The following is a 20,604-nucleotide window of genomic DNA, read 5'->3' as shown; positions in this document are numbered from 1 at the left end:
GGGGACCTCACCTCCGCAGAGGGGACCTCACCTCGGCAAAGCACATGGGCCTGTGGGAGCGACACCCAGAGGGCGGGACACCTTGTCCCTGGGGGGACCTAGGCCCAAGGAAGGTCTCATTTACCTAGGAAGACGGACAGCTCAGAAAGGGGGCAGAAAGAGTCGAGACACAGGGCCTCCCTCACAATTTGAACTAGAACTTCTCTGTCTGGGTCATGTAACTCCATTCACAGGCCTACGGACTGCCAAACTGGAAAACCATCTCAGGCACCAGTCGTTTACGTTATCTCACCCTTATTTAAAAGGAAATAATTGTACTTCCCATTTTGATTTGGAACTATTTGGTTAGAGGGTTGAGAAGAGAGTTCTATTGCTTTCCGAGACGGACAGCCCGATGAATTCAGAAGGGAAAAGACGCAAAGTACTTGGGAAGGAGGCTGCAATAGCAACATTCTGCCACCGGAGGGCAGTGTAGACCACCGCAGAGCCCGGAGCGGGGCGGGTACCAAGAGAAGGCACCGTTGAAATGCAAATTAAAAATGAAGTTTAGCCTGCTAAAATTAGAATGAAAATCACCCGGCAGTAGAGTCTTTCGTTTCATTCTGCTCTGTGCGCTCCTGATGAGAACTGACCCCTCCCCAAGGTTGTTGGAGCCGGTTCCTGAAGGACGCGCTGCCATCAGGTCCCCGATGGGGGTGGTCTGTGGGGTGGGGGGTGGGGGGTGGGGGAGAGGCGGGAGGCCCTGGAAGGGGCTCGGGGCAGCGGCTATTGACCCACGGGGTCCAAAGCACGTTCATATTTTCCTACCGCGTTTGGCTTCCAGGCCACAAGGCGGAGGGCGCGCTGGGAAAGCGGTTGCGCCCCCGGCCAGCTGCCAGCAGCAGCCTCCTAGGGAGAGCGCTTGTGCGAGAAGGAGGGGCCGCCCGGTTTCCGCCCCCCCGTTTGCTGGGTCGAACCCCCTCGGACCTGACCTTTGTGTGGTGACCCAAGCGGGGCACGCTCTTTCAGGGGCTCCGCCACGGTCCCGGGAAGGGACTGGGCCAGGTCGTGATTCCCTCCTGCGGGCAACAGCGAGGAGCTGGGGACCGGGGCGTCTCCCTCTCAGTCTCTTCACTTGTGTTTTCTGTTGCACCATTGAGTTCACAGCTGAACCTAGTTCACGCCGGGGCGGGGCCGGATCTCGGCGGGGCAGGAGCAGAAGCGGGGAAGCCCAGCCTGCTGACAGCGTGGGCTTTTCGCTACTGCGTCTTGGCGCTTGGCCGAGGAAGGAGCCCAGATGTGGCTCTGAAAAGTTTCCGAGCTTTGTCCTGGCATTGGTTATCTACCAGCTCTCTCCACTAAGCTGAGAATGTCCCCCACCCCCACTTACTTTTCTGTTCCCAATTGTGCTCAGCTCTCCAGAAAGCATCATGGGACAGCTTAGTTGGGAGTCATGAACACAAACCCACAAATTCAAATAATGAGCCCCTCCCATTATCATTTTAAAAATCGTGATAGACTATATATAGCCGTATTTATCATTTTAATCATTTGTAAGTGGACAATTCAGTGGTGTTAAATATATTCATGAGGCTGTGTAACCACCACCACTAACAACAAACCTTTTTTGTCATTCCCAATATAAACTTTGCACCCATTAAAAAATGAATAGCTCCCCATTCACTCCCACCCCCTCCCCCTGCAAGGCCTTGGTAAGCTATATTGCACTTTGTTCCTATGGATTTGCCTATTCTAAATATTTCATGTCAGCGGAATCACACATTTGCTCTGTGTCTTGTTTCATTTAGCATAATGTTTTCAAGGTTCATCCACGTAATGGCATCTATTAAATTTTATCCCCTTTATGGGTGAATAATGTTCCATTGTATGCATACTCATTTTGTTTATCAGTTCATCTGCTGATGGGCACCTGGGTTGTTTCCACTTTTTGGCTGTTGTGAATAATGCTACTGTACATATTCCTGTACATGTATCTGCCTGAATCTTTGCTTTCCTTTGGATATGTATTTAGAAGTGGAATTGCTAGGTCCTATGGTAGTTCTATGTTTAATTTTTTGAGGTGCTACCAAGCTGTTTTCCACAGTGGCTGCACCACTTACCATTCAACTTGCTTCAAGTTGATCCAGCATGATTTTCCAAGTTCAGGTGACTTCTTAGATGAGTTCTGCCCTCGTCTTCTACAATGATTCGGATCGGATGGGATCAGAGCACCTTTTTTCTTTCCCACTCTTCGTATCTTGACCACTAGACCAAAACCTAGTTTCTACACTGATCTCTTTCTATTTCTTCTAAAGCCTCCTCTTCTTCACACACTGAATTCTGAGGATTAAAAAAAAAAAAGAAGTATAATTGACATACAATATTATGTTAGTTTCAGGACTACAACATAATAATTTGACGTTTGTATACATTATGAAATGATCACCACACTAGATCTTGAATCTTTTTCTCCATTTATTTATTTATTCTTTATTTTTATTGTTGACACTATTACGGATGTTCCCCATCCCCCCCCCCACACCCCCATTTGCCCTTCTCTTCCCAGACCCCACGCCCCCTTCCCTCTAGGCCATCACCACATGGTTGTCTGTGTCCCTAGATTATACATACAATGTGCTCTTGGCTAATCCCTTCCCCTTCTTTCATCCCGCCGCCCTTCCCCTTCCCTCTCACAACTGTCACTCTGTTCCATGCCTCTGTTTCTCTTCTGTTCATCTTTTCTCATTCTATTTTTTCCCCTCAGGATGTGTTCAATAGCCCAGAATAAGAAGACAACTTGCCATGAAACCCTTTTGAGTCACTTCAGGAAAAATAAGGTGGAGATTGCTAATGCAATAACAAAGCCATTTCCTTTCTTTGAGAGCCTCAGAGACCGCTCCTTCATCACCGAAAAAATGTATAATGTAAGAAAAGTGGACCCTCTCTCCCCTGGGTAACCTAACCTCCTGTTGATGTATGTGTAGCATCCTGGATTCAAAATTGAACCTTTTATGCTTTTCATGGGGAGCCTCCTTTAAGTTAGTCGATCATCCTGTAAGGCTGAGGGCGACAGGGCAAGAAGACATCGGTAAAGACATCTGTGCTCTAAGTGAAGCCCTTCTTTTCTGGGGGACAGCCTGGGGTGTGTGTGTAGGGTGGAGGGTAATGGCGATATGGCTGGGTTGCAACCGACACGCTTGGCCAATGCCCAGCAATTTCCACAACAGAACAAAGTTAAATAAGATTAAAGTAATTGAAAGAATAAGGAGAGTATTCTATTATAACATCCGCCCATCTCAAATGAAATCCTCAGGGAATTTGTGCCATTAGAACTCGTATTTCTGCCTTGTGGTTGTCTCCTCCAAAGTGTTCACGTTTTATGAGGTAGTTCTGGAATCTCGGGGTTCAGGCAGAGTTGACTAGTGGATCCTTCTGGGGACACAGAAGAGGAAGCCATCTCGTCAGCATGTGGCTGAGCTTTGTGCTCTTTGCAGCCAGGGTGGCCGTGCAGCCAACAGAATTACTCTGAGATCCGCTCCTGAAACAGCGGAGGCAGGATGCACGTGCAGAAGTCAACGTGCAGAAGACTCCTCTGTGATTTTAAGCAGTTGATCAAATATTTTAGAGGTCCGAAAATGGCACATGGGAAATGGTAATCTACACTGAGAAGGTGGAATAAGTGTTCTATGCAATTATGTCCTCGATGTCTGGTTAGCTTTTAAAACTATTACTCTCTCTGTTTCTTTCCATTGCACTTCTTTAAAGGATTCTCAAGAAGCCTGTAGAGACTTGGTTCCTGTAGGGAGAGTGGTGTACAGTATTCTTTGCCACCTTGAGGAGACGTTTGATACGTCACTTCTCCAAGCCCTGTTCAGCAGGACTCATCTAAAGGAGTATCCTGATTTAATTCAGGTTCACAGAAGCTTCGAAAATGGTAATCAGTTGTCTCCCCTCCCTTTTGGGGTCCACGTCTACTTTTCATACATTCATCCACTCAGTCACCCATTTCCCAAGCATTTACAAAATGTTTACCATGTCCCAAGCCCTGTGCTAGGCAGTGTAAACAAAACTGACATGTTCTCTGATTTCATTATTAAAATGACCTGTCAAATGCCAATTGTGCTAGGGCCTAATTTGTGTTTAATTATGTCCTTTTTACTTCTGGGACTCTCTAGCCCTTTTGCAAAGACAATTCCTCCATTCTTCCTTCAGGTTTGACAGTCCACAGACACATTCCACTTATAGAATTTATATTGAGCTAGCTTTCACTCCTCTGATCATCTTGTTGGGTGATTAATGACTTTCGTAACTTTCCCCCTTACTCCACAATCTTTAAAACCCCAGGAGCTCATCACCTGCAGAATTTCAGTGGTTTTTGTTTGGTTTTCTCTCTTCACTGTCCAAGGGAAAGGGAAGAGCAACACCTTGTCAGGAACCGCTGAGATTCAGTGGCCCAAGGCTCAGAAGTTCCTCCACTGAGGGACATGAATTCATGGGTGGCCTACATTTTTAATTATGAGGTGGTGTCCCTTATCATGTACCTGCAACTTCTAATAAATTTTCCTCTGTTCAGTGACCCAAGACAAAGCTTTTTCCAGGGATAGTGATGGAGAAGAGACACACAAAACTCTCAGCACTCAGCCAGGCTGTGAACAAGGTAATCATGACAAGACACAAACTCTGTTTTCTGCTTTCTATGAGGAAAAGTGGACAAAGGGACCAAGAGGAGACTATGGTGCTAGGGAAGGAATACCAGAGGACCATGGGGCGGACAGATGAGCGTTGCTTTGAATTGATCCCAAGGTGACCTGACTCTGTGTGGAGTTCAAGGGTATTAGCAAGAGGGGGCAGAGAGAGACTCTCTAACCAGGAAGGGGGAGGGTGGAATAAGAATCTAAGTGTAAATTATGAGTTTCCATAGGAGGCCGTCAGTGAGACGCGGTGAAGGGCTAAGAACTACAGGCCCAAGGTTAGCGTTAAGAGGAGACAGTTGATGGTGGAAGAAAGGACTGACTTAAGTATGGGGGGTATGTTATTCAAGAGCAGAAATGTCCAAGAAGAAAGGCGTTCATGTTGAAAAAAAAGAGAGGAAGTGGTAGAGGTGCGGGGAAGGGCGTGGTGGTGCTTTAAGAGAGAGAAGAGGAAGGACGGGAAATAAAAGATGGTGGAAAGGGGTCAGAAGCACAATAAAAACAATTTTACTAAGAGCTCACTTGACTGAACAGCTGGCAGTTGTGGGCTTAGTGTTCACAGCCGCATGTAGAGGTCAGTATCCCTTAGGTGCCTGTTAAACGGATAAGAAGACTGAAATGGACAGAGACCATGTATGTGGTTGGCCTGGGGTCAAGTAAGCAAGGATGAACCCAGACCTTCTGACCCCAGGGCCTGTGTTCCTTTTTCTTTTTTAAATGGAGGGAAAACGCACATGGCATAAAACTAACCATTTAAAAAGGCACGTACCCCATTGTGCAACCATAACCTCTATCTAGTTCCAAAACAGTGGGAGCCCCTCAAAGAACACCCCATATCCTTGAAGCCAACACTCCCCATTTTCCTCTTCCCACTGCCATGGGAAGGAAAATAGAGATCAAGGACTGGGCTAGAGAGTGTCCTAGAAAGAAGAGAGACAGAAATATGTGACAGGAGAAGCCAGGGAGACAGAGGCCAGTGGAGCCCTGGATGCAGAAATGCCTCCCAAGATGAGAAGCAGCAATGCCTGGAGATTGGGTCCTGGTAGAAAATCGAGAAGGGGTGGAAAAGAGAACACAGTCTAACAAGATGGAAAGAGGCAGAGAAGGGATCGGCTGGATTTGAGACGGGGTTCTTGGAGCAGGAGTATCTCTTTACAAGGAGAAGCTGACTTTCGTTTCATCCTCAGAGCTCAGTATGGCCACACATTTGTGGCTTTTCCTGACCGCTGGCTCTGGTCTCTTCTTTCCTTTGATGTCTTTTTAGTGCCCAGGAAACCCAACACTCTTGGAATAAAAAAGGAGGAAGAGTCAGAAGAGCTGTCCAGCCTACTGCTGAATGATGGGCAAGGTAACCGTGATTGACATTTTAAATAACCAGTTACCTGGTGAGGTCATGTGAAGGGAGGAGGGGCCACACACACACACACACACACACACACACACACACACACACACACATCCAGTCTGACTACTTTCTAACGTGTGAAGGATTCGAGCAGGGTGAGGCATGCGAGAGGCTTAGGGTACAAATATTTCTTTTAATTAAGGAGATGATTTTATTCAGGCTACTGCAATAAGGAGAACATTCTTGAATGAGGAACATCTCAAAAAAAGGGAGGAGATCCTGGGGTTTAAGAGAAGCAGGTAAACAAGGAAGCCATCTTGGAGTCTTATGGGGGTCACAAGGAAGGATGGACAGGAGACTTCTTGCAGAAACACTGAGGAGAGTGTGGCCCTTTGTGGGTAGCTGGTTTGTCATTCCTGAAACACAGAATGGTGGGGAGTCTTCTTATCCATCACTCTGAGGTGGCCCAGGGCTCCAATCAATTTCAACCTTGTCAGTGTCTCCTTTTGTTCAAGACAAATATTCTTTTCACTGAACAACACAGAGGTAAGCAGAAAACTCCCAACAGGATGAAGCAGGGCCCAACAAATGGTCTCTCCAGGATCCTTGCTGGTGTTGTTCCTATAAATCTAATTGAACCACCTGCTGAGAGGTGGTGGCAAAGGTTAGTTGTTTTAGGGTCCTGGAGATGAGACATACTAAAAGAGGGATGCCTAAAATAGGGAAATAATAGTATGAAAGTTGTATTAAAGTGAAGAGCCAGAAGTGGAACCTTGAAATTAACCAGTCCAGTGGATACCAGACGTCAGCAGTAGAAAATTGTGTAGCACCACTTCATGAATTTCTTGTTTTGTGTTTGTTTGTTTGCTTGTCTGTTGTGGTACCAAGTCTTTGAAACTCAGTATAATTTATACTTACAGAACCCCGTTGAGTTCCTCCAGGCTAAGATGTCTGCATTCTTGGTGATGTTGTGCATAGTCCTGGCTCCCTCTCATCCAAGGGCACATATGACCCATCTTGTTGGACTTCCTCAGTGGTCCAGCAGCAGCTTTTCCAGGGAGAATTCCAACCCCGTGCCTGGTCCACTGCGGTGCTGGTTCTTCAAGGTCAATGCCAAGTCACCGGGCTTCAGCTCAGAGGGCTTCTTTGGATTCTAAGGGCAAGGCCACCTGCAAAGCAACCTAGAGTCTGATAGGGATCTGCATAGTCAAGTTTTAGTTCCTGGCGATGCTGAGTCAGGAGAGTGGTAGAAAAATTTGAAACAGTAGATTGGAGGATTATAGTCAGATTGAAGAAAACGGTTAGACTGGAAACGCTGTAAGCCATGTACTAGGCCAGTTCTCCCATTGGCTCCAGAAAGTCAACCTTAGTTCCTTAAAAGTATCGGGTCATTTCTGATGAAACGAGCATCATTCCCAAATATGGTATTTCAGGCAAAGCCTTGGGTTTGTAACCAATGTTTCCATTTATGTCCTTCTCTGCCTTCATGTTGAAACTCAGTCTTCTTAGGGTACAAAATTTAAAGAGGCACAAACCTAAGAGTAAGAGCCTCCTTAAATTTGGCAACTTGAGTCCCTTTGTTGCCTCCCCCTAGTCCTGACCTGGAGGCGAGAGAGAAAAGAAAGCAGAACTCCTTGGTGGAGAAAGGTGCTCTGGGTAGGAAATGTGATGACAAGTGTAGAAAAGAGATAGAGGGGGCCACTGAGTCAAGAGTAATCAGCGTGAGTCCACTGTTACCTAAAGTGACATGAGATCCAAACTTCTAGGCAGGGAGATAATTTTGTACCCTACTCATCAGAAGATGTCATAGGAACATGCAAATAATACGTGTGACCATCCCATTGGCAAGTAAGAGAGATGATGGTGGAAGACCTTTGGAGGGAGAAGGTAGGGGGAAGAGGCTCCGGTGTTATGGCCAAAAGCAAAAGAAGAGACTTGCAGTGATGGAGGGATAGGGACAGGACATGGGAATACAATGACTGGAAGAATAGGGACAGACAGAGGGTCAGGGTAAACCTTAGAGAAGCGGAGACAGAGGGGAGGAGGTGAGAGAGACAGCAGAGGAGGTGAACGGATCACTCTAACAAGAGACAGTGACAAAAATGATATGCAGAGAGAAACATTGGGGGAAAGGAAGTGCCAAGAAAAGAGGAAGTGGGGGAGAGGAACAAAGGAACCATGGAGACAGTGTTAAGTGAAGGTGAATGAAAAAGTGGCAGAGGTCAGTGGGACACAGAGAGAGGAGACGCTGAAATATTTAGAATTTGAGGGACGGTCCCTGGACAGAAGCTTCTGGTACAGGGGGTGGTCCCCTTTAACAGTTAGTTTTCAGGGTAAAGTGTCCCCATTTTTCAAAGTGACATTTGTAACCTGTTTGGATTAAATCAGCTCTCACCCATCCACGGCTTCTGTCAGCATTGTAGCCAACTGACCCCAAATACTCACGGCCAGACCGGATTGGTCTTCGCAGCTCATGCATCTAAGAGCCAGAGGACACCTCAGTGGGCTGTCTTTTAGGAATTGCAGATTTAGTGCTTCCCAAACTGATCTCATCATCTTCCAGATCCTCATTTGCCTTCTTTGCCAGCTTCCCTCTTCAGCAACGATGTCATCACTGTCCAGTTTGCTCAAACAGGAAACTCAGGGAGGACTCCTCCCGAGTCCCCCTCTCCCCCATACCCCTTCATACACCGTCCATCACTCAGTCCCGCGACTTGACCTTGGTAGTATTTTCAGCCTGGCCATTTCTTACTGCAAATGCCGTGATGCTAATCAGTTCTGACAACTTTCCCTTGAACTTGAGCCGATGGAGGTTCCGGAAGTGTGGGTGTGTTCACGCTGCTGTCCATCTTAACCCCAGGGACGTTTCACAGCCCTTGGGATTCAGCCACCCCTTTTCCTGCAGCTCCCAGGTCCTATCTCCCTAGCCTCTGTTCTCTCGTGCCAAGTCCCAGTCATGCCAACGGCTTCTACTTACTTGGACTGCCTTTGCCCATGCTCTGACCTCTATTTGGGTCTATTTTCCTTCTCCTCGCCCCCTCCTGGTGACATGACACCCCCTCCAGAAAGCCACTTTCTGTTTCTTGGATGGGACTGGTTCCTCTGTCTGTATGTCCCCCGAGGCGCACGTTGGGGTGGCTAGGGGACAGCATTCACACTTCATCGTGATAATGTGGTTCATTTGTGCTGTCCCAGGTGGACTGTGATTGTGAGGCAGGGACCACATCTGTCCTGTTTTTGCTGTGACTTTCGACTTAAGCATGATGCCTAGCCAACAACAAGAGCTCAATTAACATTCGCCAAGAAATGCCCTGACCGGTGTGGCTCAGTGGCCTGGGAGTTGCCTCACAAAGGGAAAGGTCGCCAGATCAGTTCTGGGTCAGAGCACATGCCTGGGTTGCAGGTTTGGTCCCTGGTTGGGGTGCATACGAGAGGCAACCAATAGATGCTCCTCTCCCTCTCTTTCTCCTTTCCTTCTCCTCTCTCTAAAAATAAATAAATAAAATCTTGAAAAAATATTTGTCAGGAAATGAAAGGGCTCATATTTTTGTGCTCTAAAGGCTGAACTCATGTTTTGGCAAAGATTACATCACTGGTGTATTTATTTGGTAAGTTTTACAAAATAGTTCTAAAAAATTACACTTAACTATACATGTAATAAGCTCCTTTTGTGGAAAAGAACATAGGTTAGGAATAAACACAGAATGCAGCCAAGCTTATTAGCAGTTAGTGAGAATAGCCAGTAAAGGGAAAAGAGAAAAACCAAAAGGTAGAATTCAAGATAAAAAGAAAAGCAGTTGAGAAATTAAGACAAGAAGACACAGATACAGAGATTCAGCACAAGAGTGAGCCTCGCAAGTGACATGGGGAGAGAAGGGGGAAAGGGTGCCATGAGGCTCTTTGAGGGGGACAGATGAAGATTCTTCACGACTCATTATTTATTCCAGGGGCAGAGCTCTCCACGTATGAAGATCAAGTACAACCTCATCCTGTGAATCTGGGGGAGATGCAGAAGACAATTTCATCTTGTCACCCCAGAATGAACGAGGAAGGCCAGCAAGCAAGACCAGCACCTGACCAAGCACCTGAAATAATTGGTAAGGTTGTCATGCGATGACACTTAGTGTGTCACAGCAGAGGTGACTGGAGGTGGCCCAGGGAGCACAGTGTGGGTGCAGGAGAGGGAGATGCTGGTGCTGGCTGCAGGGAGCTTCCAGCTCACAGGGAAAGTGGAGGGGAAATGGACACATACTGTGGGACCTGGGAGGGGAGAAATACTTTAAGGGGAGCCCATAGCAACAGGGGACAGGGAGACAAAAGACACATCCTGAAGTGCTGGAGGGAAGAAAGGCAGAAATCAGGAGAACAGAGAGGCAGGCGCCACAGGGAAGAGAAGCAGAGGCCGAGAAATGGGGAGAGACAGCTGGAAGGGGGACAAGAACGTGAGCAGTGGGGAAATGGAGAGCGAAAGAAGCAGAGCTGGCCCCTGTGGTCACCTGTCCTTACCACAGCATCCGGGGCGTGACTGCAGGCCATGGGAATCCCCCGGGGGGACTGGGACATACATCTGGAGCAGGAGCTTTCCTGCCAGCTCTTGGGTTTTGTTCTGTTGTGCAGGGACCAGCAGTGAATCCAGTGTGGAGGAAACACCTCAGGAAGTCCAGAGCTCAGCACCCAGATGTAGGCAGGGTGAGGAGGGTGAGGATCGCCAGCCTGGGGCTGCGGACCATCAGATGTTTGAATGAAACAGGTAGAATAAAATGTTCCCTGTGGGGAACTAAAAAGTTCCTCGGCTAAAGTCTTGCTGACCGGCATCCTAAAGTTCTGCTTGGCGTGGCCTCATTATCCCATAATAGTTGTCTGCTCCTAATTAAGGGCAACTTCCCTCTTTCTCTTCTTGGGAGTTGCTGTCCTTCATCTTAACTCTTATCCGTTAGATAACGCCCCAGCTGCGGCTGCGCTCCTCCCTAATGAAAACTTCCTCTTCTCCTGAGCTACAAAAATGCTGTTGTGACGAAGAATAAACGAGACTTGATCAGAGCACTGTCTTGTCTCCTTTCTTTGTGCCTCTTGCCCCTTTCTCATCCTCACTCCCCCTCTAGGGTCCTCGTTGCTCGACCTGCGGGACGGGTCAGTTCCCCAAACTTGCTCCATCGAGTCAAACCCTACCAGAACTATGGCAGCCGTAAAACAATGGTCCAGGAACTACCTTGACATTTTTTAAGTTTGTTTTTCAGATCCAAGCCACAAATCACAGAGATAAACTCAATACCTGGCTGGGAAAGTCCCTTCCAGCATCCCATGATAAGTCTTGCCCAATCCCAGAACCCTTCTCTTCACTGACGTATACCTGGACATCAGTGTTGCAAAACAGGAAAAAGCCTGTTAAACTGCACCCTGACTGGTGAGCCCCAGAGAATTCTGTGTTCCCAAGCAATAAAAACTCCCTAAGCCCCACATTTGGGGCACAGAGCCTAAGGCCCCATCACAGCGTTCTTGCCCTCTGTGGAGCCTCGATAAATCTGCCCCTTGCTTTTATCAGTGTCCCTGGTCTAAATTCTTCTATACCAGAAGACAAGAACCCAAACTCAGCGGTAACATGGACTTAGGGCTTCTGTTTCTCGGTGTATTTTACTTTGAGCATGGCCTCAGCCAAGGGACCCTGTAACCCTGGGAACCTGTTACAGAGTGAGGGTGTCCAAAAATCCCAGAGCCTGTGGGTGAGGGGATGGGGAAAAGGAAACAGCTTTTAAGATGCCTTCACATGCCTGTGGCTAGTGGCTAGTGTCTTTGTTACACAAATGGCTTTGATACTTCCAAGGCCCCAAGAAGGTGGGATGGGTTATGGACCATGGAATGGTGCAGAAAGTGAATGGTCAGAACTGGTTACCGTGCCCACTGTGTCAGAGGACGCAGTCAGGGGTTTAAAAATAGGTGGCAGACATTTAGCTAAGTTCTCCATGTGGTTTTGAGAAGGGAGAATACCATGTGGCTTTGAAAGGGCAAAGGGAGAACCATGTGTGATCCACTGCAACACGGCACATGTTTTCCTGGACTGTTATATGGAGGCTGATGACATCATACCCCAGATCCTGAAGGAGACAACTGACAGATAAGGGATGGGGAACTTCTGGGCATGTTTTTGTCTTCTAGCCTTTTGGGGAACAAGGGAAGTGCTGGATCCCGCGGGAGAACAGGGCTCTGAGCTGAAGTGCTCTGAAGGGTTCTGAGTCCTCAGGTTGGAATATTGTAAATAAAGGCCTGTTTTCCTCAACACTAGCTGTTGGGTTTTACACCAAGGCGCCACATGAAAGAACCCCCTTTTGCTCTGTAACAGTTTTGGCGACCCAGATGGGACTAATGGAACCTGTAGCCAGGTTCGCTCTGTAACAAACCCACTCCTGGGAAATGTGGGAGGCAAGGCCCGATGCAGTGAGCATGCGTGTTTATACAATATATTGACATCAGAGTAGAAACGAGATAGCATGCCTGTCATGGTGTAATAAAAGTATCTATTGGGCCTTTGTCCCTAGTTCCTGGCACAGAACTTCCAAAACCCTTAGAATGTCCCCAGTGATAATAGTGAGTTTAAAAAAACAGCCACATCATAAGAGGATTAGAACTTTTAGCTCCACTCCTTGACTTCTGGAGAGGAAATAGAGGAGAAAGATTAAGTTTGATCACTGATGGCCAATGATTTAATCAATCATGCTTACATATTGAAGCTTTGATAAAGGCCCCTAAACTACTGGGCTCAGGAGCCTTTGAGCTGGTGAATATATTGATGTGCTGGAGAAAGCATGGATGGTCCGGGCCCCTCCCCCCACAACCTTGTCTTAGGCACCTCCTTCCTTTGGCTGCTTCTGAATTGTATTCTTTATGATAAAACTGTAATGGTGAGTAGAGCACATTCCTAAATTCTGTGAGTCTTTCTAGAAAATTATTGAACCTAAGGGAAGGCACTCTGGGAACTCCAAATCAGTAGTGTGCTGGGTAGAAATGCCGGTAGCTTGGGAACCCCACTTGTGGCTGGTGTCTGAAGTGGGGGACTGAACCCTTGACCTGTGTGGTCTGTGATAGTTCCGGGCAGTTTGTGTCAGAAGTGAATTGTTGACTATTAAATGTTTGAGCCTTTATAAATTGTAAATCACTAATCAGATATATTGTGAAGTTCCCCAAGAGGGGATTAAGGTCAATTAAGCTATTAAGACAAAAGGCAATGAGGCAAAAGGATGACTGGTCCTGATTTGTAGTGTCCTATTAGTTAGGGCCTGACTTCATAAAATTACATGTTAATTTATAGATTTTTGTCTAGTAGAGATGCAAATTATTTGTTTGATAAAAATATAACCCCAAAGGTTATTATTTTATTGGCTTGTAGGACATTCACTGGTTTTGGGTCTAATTTAAGAAACTCGTTTCAGCCAGCTTGACATTCTTGGCTAACTTTACAAACCTTCTGTTTTTTCAGTTCTGTGTTGGTAGGTCACACACATTGCAATAAATAAGGGGGAAAAAGAGCAAAGAAAAAAGAGAAAAGAAAGAAAGAATGTTTTATATGGGGAGGAGGAAAGAAGAGAAAACTTCACTTAAGAACATAATAGATAAGTCAAATAAATGGAAGTACAGGATATGATCCTTTATAGAAAGACTCAATATTTTCTATTGTAAATTTCACTCCAAATTATTCAATAAGAGAACTCGACAAGGCAATTTTAAATTATATTTAGAAAAATAAATGAGCAGGAATGGCAACCAAAAAAATTTGAAAGAAGGACTGTGGTAGGATGCTTGCACAGCAGCAGATGACAGGTGACATGGGGCATGGGCCCTGGGCCCCATTGCTGGAGGCTTGGAATGGGGGAACGAAACCAGACAGCATTACAAAGCGATGGGCTCAGACTGAGACCTGTTCTTGCTGATTTCCTGAACTGCAAAAACGTCTTTGAAGTTTTTCTCAAATTTGTCCTCTAGTTGGAGTCCCAGACTGATAAATTTGTGGTCCTGGAAAAGCAAAGACAAAAACAATAACAGTCATTGCCAATGAACTTAGACTCCCAAGGTTTCAGATAACCTGGATGTTCACTTCAGGCCACCCCAAATGTTAAGTGAGACTTTATCTGGTGAACAATAGCTTATGTTCCCTGATAGCTCGATCATTTCTTTTTATCTGGAAGACAGACAAGCAATGATAGTGCTACATTGCAGCCTGATTCTTCATCAGAAATTGATCGATTGATTTAAATTGAGAAAATTCAAGTTATTTGAGATTTGAGCACAGCACGTGTTACTTGCAACAACGTGGGAGTATGGAAATGCTACGGCAAATGCGCTGTGCCTCTCTTTTCCCTCCCTCCTTACCCCTTTGTTACTTAATCCCTGTTAACTTTTTGATACTGCACTCGGGAATTTGAATGCAAAGAAATCCAAGATTTTGGAATTTGAGAAAGCTGATTTGGTATTTTCCTGTAGAGAAGAGGAGCACTGGTTGCCTTTGAGAAGCACTCGGCTGTGGAAGGGACTAGGTCTGCAGTGTACTGTTCAGCAGGGAGCAGACTGAGGTCTTAAGGCAATGGTTTGCCATCACAGATCTGGCTTGTTGTTATTTTTCCCTCTGTAGACCACGGGGCTGTTAGAATCCTTCTGGAATTTTTACTTGTGTGGGCTTGCAGAGACAGCCACTTACCCTATAAAATGTCTTGTGGTTCTGAAAGATGAGGCGCATGTCCCGCACAAACCCTTTCACTTGGCAGTACGACTTCAAAATCAGCTTTTGCCTGATTTTGTCTAACCACATACACTTCTTCAGGCCCTGAGGTTCCCCTTTACTCTGTGGATGAAAATGCCAAAGGGCAGGCTGTTAGCACGGTTCCAAGTGTACTTTCTGTAGACTCTTCACTGCTGAGAACGGGGTGTCCCCGTTCCACTCCCCAAACTTGTATGTTGAAATCCTGACCTCTAATGTGATGGTGTTAGGAGGTGGGACCTTTGGGAGATAATTAGGTCATGAGAGTGGAGTGCTCATGAGTGAGGTTAGTGCCCTTTTTAAGGGGACCCCAGAGAGCTCTCTCCCTGTTTCCACCATGTGATGACACAGCACAGCACTGCCAGACCCTGACCATGCTGGCACCCAGATCTTGGACTTTCAGCTTCCAGAACTGCAAGAAACAAATTTCTGCTGTGGAAGCCACCCAGCCTGTGGTACTTCATTATAGCAGCCTAAGCTTCTAAGGGCTGCCTGAGTTGACCAAGACATCCATCAACAAGGCAATGATAATGGCAACTTGTCCCCATTACATTCTCATCACAAATTTGACAAACGCCAGTTGAGGGTTTTGTTGCTGTTACTTACATAATATGGTTTTTTGGCAAAAAAGGGGCTTACTGAAGAGCAATAGACCTTCAAGAGGAGGTATTCACATTTCTGCAAAAGATAGAGGAGATCTTAAGTGAAAATCAGCTTGGAGAGAATGAACTCCTATGCATGTTCTGACAGAATGCGCCTGTGGACTCTGAAACAAACATGGAATGAGCATGTCCTTTGGAATATGAATTTTGGCTGTTAGATCATGTGATCAAAGCCTAGCGAGGTAGCTTGCCTCTGGGCACCATTCCTCCAGCCTCTGCAAGATTGGGCTTCTCCTCTCAGTTGAACAGAAAGGAGAAGGGAGACTTCATCTTCACATTGCAACTCACCAGCCGCTCCTCACGCAGCATCTGCCTCTCTAGGACCTCCGATTCCCGGTGAAATGGTTGACTTTCTGGGCAACTTTCCTGAATAGCCTTTATCTGGCACAAGATGCAACTCCATGGGTTTCTGAGAGGCAGAACATAAAGTGAGCAGGGGCAGGTCCTCCATGAATCAGCCACCGTTCCTACAGCTGTGAAGATCCTCTGTTCAAGGAGGACTATTGGTTGTTACCATGTAGCCAACTTCTGTCACGGAGGCTCCTCCACACTCGAGTCCCATTTGGGCTTAATTACCAAAGACACCCCTCTCATAAGCAGTCTGTTGAGTTAGGTGTCATGGTGGGTGATGGACTCTCATTCATCTCAAAACTTAGGTTTCTCATCTGAGCCACCGTGAGTGTGGTAATGAGCCCTGTCTGTCACAGTTGAGTGTGGGAAATCAGTACTGAGTCTTGGGCATCGACCAACCATCAGGTCATAGGAAAAGTTAGAGGACCAGCTCTTGCCTCTCAACTTTGCTGAATAAGCACAGAGCACAAGCCACAGGCATCCTCCCCTCTGGCATTGCCGTATCTACACCTAGAATCTGTGCGTCAGAGACTTCCTGGAAAGGAAATCTACCAACAGAGTGTCAGATAGTCTATTGGCCCCTAGAGTCCTCTCTATGAGGCTCTCTGCACTGGCAGGTTCTCCATAATCAGTGAATACAGTGATTGCTCTTAGAGACATCATTTAGCCTCTCTCCTGGCGACCCCAGTCCTTTCTCAAGAAGTCCATTACAACTTAAGATATACAAATTGTCAGTTATAAAAACAGTCTTGAGGATGTAAAGTCGGTCGGTCGGCAGCCGTCCATCTCGAGAGACGATGGTGTAGCTTCTTAAGAGTCTATCTGCACCGCCGAGAATGGTTGTGCAGTCCGACTCGGGAGTGACACGGTATCTGTCTCCTCCCGTGTTGAATCGACATCTTGCGATGACGCTGGAGTGTCCTCTCCAGTGAAGCTGAAGCTACAGAGCCTGGGCAGGGTGATATGGAGGGTCTGCTGTTGCCCATGCAGCAGACCCCCCCTCTCTTCGCAGCTGAAGGGTCCAAGGGAAAGACGGAGTCAATACAGCTTGGCTTCAGGTGCGCCGCAGGAGTTGCCGGTGTTGACTACAACATCAAACCGCCTTAGGGACTCCGGCTCCGGATTTTCTGTCGGGGTTTACTCCCTTAGCCTTTCCCCTGAAGAGGTATGCCGCAAGGCAGCGGAGGTTTTTTGGAGTCAGAGTTTTCCTTCTCTGATGTGCCCTGACTGGAAGATCGAACCAGCGACACTTAGCTCGCAGGCCGACGCTCAATCCACTGAGCCAAACCAGCCAGGGGTAAGGATGTAAAGTACAGCACAGGAAATATAGTCAATAACATTCTAATAATTATGTATGGTGTCAGATCGGTACTAGACGTATAGGTAAGTCATGTAAATGTTTAATTACCATGTTGTACACCTGAAACTAATATAATGCTGCATGTCAACTGTAATTGGGAAAAAAAAAAAAAAAAAAAAGGCCCAATACAAAGTGCCCACAGGGCAGGGATGGGAACTATTTGTCAGTTCAACCAAAAGTGGATCTCTCTCCTGCCTCTGCAAATTGCCTGACTACAGAGGTTTATGTTGGATCCCTGAGGTGGTGCGTGGAGCTACCATAGGGCAGGTGGGCTACGTTAGATCCCTCCCATTATGGAGGGCAATGCGCACCCTGTCCTCCCAGGGACATACACGTTCCTGGTAGACATCTTCTGTCCACACCACCACTTATAGATGCCTTCTCAATCTCCGTTAGCCCACGTACCATCACCTCTGACCAAGGATACATTTTACAGCTAAGGGAACACAGCAGTGGACTCACCCTCAGAATTCACGAGATGTATCACGGACCCTGTCACCCAGGGTCAGCTGGGGATGGCCTTCTGAGGACCCATCACAGCCCCGGCTTTGCCAAGTCTGTCGTGTTCCCAAGGCAGGTGATACGTGCTTTCAACCAGCAGCTCACGTATGATGTCAGGACCCCATCCAAGTGCATCGGTTGGGAAACACAGCTGGGCAGGCGGCTGTGACACCTCTTTCTATTACACCCAATAACCATTTGAGGCGTTTTCGCTTCCCATGAATCTGCTGCCGGCATGGCTGAATAGCTCTGATACTTAAGAACCCCACTCCCTCGCATCAAGACAAATACAACCACAGCATAATCAATAAAATATACTTAAAAAAAAAAAAAAAAAAAAAAAAAAAAGACAAATACAACCAGAGACAAACTTTGCAGGGTGAGTGGGCGTGGCGGGAAGAGCTGAACCACAAGAAGGAAGGGCAAGGGGGGATCGGGTCTCACTAACCTGTCAGGATCAATACGATGGATATGGCATTCCTTGTGAAAGGACCGTGGACAAGTATCACAGCAGAACAGCATTCCTCCTTTACAACACACTTCGCATTCATTCGAGTTTTCCGGCTAGAAGGGGAGAGAGTGCAGACATCGCTGGGGTCAGTGAGACTCCGGAAGGTCGACAGGCTGGGGTTCTAGAATACACAGACTTTGCTTGTACCGAGGGGACACTTGTCAACTTCTCTCTGCAAAATACTAAGGAACAACACTGAGCAGAGATTTTAGAAGACATTCCGATTTGCAGAGAAGCTCAGGAGGAAGAGGCCGTAGTAGATCATGACAGTTTTCCTTATGAAGACAGAGACTGGGTTAGCAGCAAATCAGGGTGAATGATAGATAATCTGAGAAGTTTATTATTCTGATGGGAAACCTGGCTCAGGAATACAGTGTCTTATCTGGTTGCCTGTATTGCATCATCTAAATGGACTCATCAAAGAGTGATTTACTGAGAACTTAATATGATGGAATAAACTCCTGAGATATCACTGCACTTCTTTTTCTTGGAACGGCCATGGGCACAGAGGACCAGGTGAATGTCAGGGAAGACAGAACTCTTCAGCCCTGGAAGCCCGAGGAAGATGCCCCATGACTCAGTGTGGCATGTAAGGTGTGGAGGCTCCATCTCTGAATGACCAGGGAGTGTGGCAGCCACTGGGTCCGGGAAGGACCTGGTGCTGTGTTCTGTCTAAGGAAGGTGGAGGAGCCCACAGAATGGGTTGATGCTTGGGTCTTCCACCAATATGTGGGACTTTCAGCCAGATTTTATTTTATTTAGTGAAGTCAAAAATTGGAGAGTGTTTGCATCTAAGTATTGTGGAATGAAAAAATACATGTTAAAACGATAGAATTTATAGACCTAAATAAGATCTGATCAAGGAATGAGCCCAGTGGGGGGCGGGAGAGATCACGTGTGTGTGTGTGTGTGTGTGTGTGTGTGTGTGTGATAATCTGTGTGGCAATAACATATGAATCTAGATGCTAAAATTTCTATATATGGCCCTGGCCATGTGGCTCAGTTAGTTGGAGTGTCATCCCATAAACCAAAAGGCCACGGGTTCGATCCCCAGCCCAGGTACATACCTAGGTTGTGGGTTCAGTTCCCAGTCAGGGCAAGTATGAGAGGCAGCGATCGATATTTCTCTCTCACATCGATATTTCTCTCCCTCTCTCTTTCCCTTCTTTCTCCTTTCTCTAAAATCAATAAGCATGTCCTCAGGTGAGGATAAAAAATAATAACAAAGTAAAGTTTCTATGTATGAAGGTCATGTGTCTGTGATGGAGAGGGATAAATGTCCAGACAGATTTGGCTCCTCTCCTGGGACCACCTGAGCAGAGAGTCGTCTGAGGAGAACCGTGCAGTGGGGAAATGGTTCATCCAATGGGTGGGTAACAGCTGTGCATCTAGATGAAAATATCCTGTATACACCATGCATTAGAAGGAGGAATTCTGTGACAATGTAGGTACAGATAGTGCACAGACTTGGGGACTGGCCTACTTCTTCCTTCTAGAAACACCATGTTTTGTTCTGTGACACTCCACTCTCTTGAATTCCCCCCGCCCCCCTGACACTCTGTCTCTTTCGTTGAAGCTTCCTCACTTAGAAGGTTGGAATGAATTCCTTGGGGCTCTGTCCTACACCCCCTGCTCCTTCCCCCACTCCCACGACCACGCGTATCATATGTATCCTCAGACTTTAAAACCTGCATCTCTGGCCTCCTTCTGAGCCCCTAAACAACCACACCCTACTTTCCATCATCTCCAGTGAGAAGATGTCTTCCATCACATCTAAAATCCACCCCGTCTCCAACCACATTCCTTGTCTCCCTTTCTGGAATCTGCTCTCCCTGGTGCCACCAGCCCCCCAACCAAGCACCCCATCATTCACCCAGGAACCTGGAAGGGAGCATAGATTCTGCCCTCTCCTGACCCAGACATCCGCTCCATCACCAGTGCTGCAGGTCCCAGTGAGACAGTATCTCATTCTCCGTGCTTCTGTGAGGGCTGCTGCTACAAAGAGGCAGAGGCCCTCACCATCATACCATCTTATGAGCCAGAGGAATGTGGCCTGCTACTAGGGTTACGCATCATAACCGTCAGAATATCATCTCTGGGTCCAATGAGCTTAGGTGAATTGGACTATACCTGAATGTGTAAATTCCCCTCATTTATAAATGTAATAGAAGAAGCACAAAAGTCACATATATGAGGAAATTCTAAGCTGCAATATGTCTCTTACCCATGTTTTCCCTTCCAGTAGGAAAACCTGTGGAATGGTCGCTAGGGACATCCTTGAGAACACCCCCACATGGACCTGGCTTGCCCTGGCATGGGGCCACGAAACTTTTTTTTTTTTTTTTTTGTCATAACAGATGAGACGCACAGATGCTGACTACTATGTTAGGCTGCCGGGGCAAGGTTTCTGAACCCTGGGGATTGTTGGAATGACCTGACTTCCTTCCAGTCTGGAACA

At 46.8% G+C, this 20,604-nt stretch overlaps 2 protein-coding genes across 4 annotated transcripts in view; one reads left to right on the top strand and one right to left on the bottom strand.

Moving 5' to 3' along the window:
- Positions 1–570: 570 nt before the first annotated feature.
- LOC150022764 (nuclear autoantigen Sp-100-like) lies at positions 571–11,503 on the top strand. 3 transcript variants are annotated; one of them, XM_090284922.1, is made up of 8 exons: positions 571–682; positions 2,744–2,903; positions 3,745–3,913; positions 4,553–4,636; positions 5,935–6,018; positions 9,963–10,112; positions 10,633–10,765; positions 11,253–11,503. In XM_090284922.1, the coding sequence occupies exons 1-7, from the start codon at positions 621–623 to the stop codon at positions 10,758–10,760; spliced, it is 837 nt and encodes a 278-aa protein (XP_090141048.1). In that variant the 5' UTR covers positions 571–620; the 3' UTR covers positions 10,761–10,765; positions 11,253–11,503. The 3 variants fall into 3 exon arrangements, with proteins under 3 accessions (XP_090141048.1, XP_090141047.1, XP_090141045.1); XM_090284921.1 differs by having other exon boundaries at positions 11,241–11,503; XM_090284919.1 differs by lacking the exon at positions 11,253–11,503 and having other exon boundaries at positions 10,633–10,783.
- Positions 11,504–13,724: 2,221 nt separating this feature from the next.
- Positions 13,725–20,604, bottom strand: part of SP100 (SP100 nuclear body protein) — a 75,243-nt gene continuing 68,363 nt past the window's right edge. The window contains exons 22-26 of the mRNA XM_090284913.1: positions 18,084–18,199; positions 15,712–15,832; positions 15,368–15,439; positions 14,702–14,845; positions 13,725–14,019 (exon numbers count right to left, since the gene is read on the bottom strand). Of these exons, the coding sequence (XP_090141039.1) occupies positions 13,897–14,019; positions 14,702–14,845; positions 15,368–15,439; positions 15,712–15,832; positions 18,084–18,199 (576 nt within the window). The 3' untranslated portion in view covers positions 13,725–13,896. The remainder of the gene's footprint in view (positions 14,020–14,701; positions 14,846–15,367; positions 15,440–15,711; positions 15,833–18,083; positions 18,200–20,604) is intronic.

The sequence above is a fragment of the Furipterus horrens genome, unplaced genomic scaffold, assembly GCF_987537825.1.
Source record: "Furipterus horrens unplaced genomic scaffold, mFurHor1.1.pri manual_scaffold_1, whole genome shotgun sequence".
In the NCBI taxonomy this organism is placed as follows: Eukaryota; Metazoa; Chordata; class Mammalia; order Chiroptera; family Furipteridae; genus Furipterus; species Furipterus horrens.
Note: the sequence above shows the minus strand (reverse complement) of the source record. Positions and strands in the feature narration are given on the sequence as shown.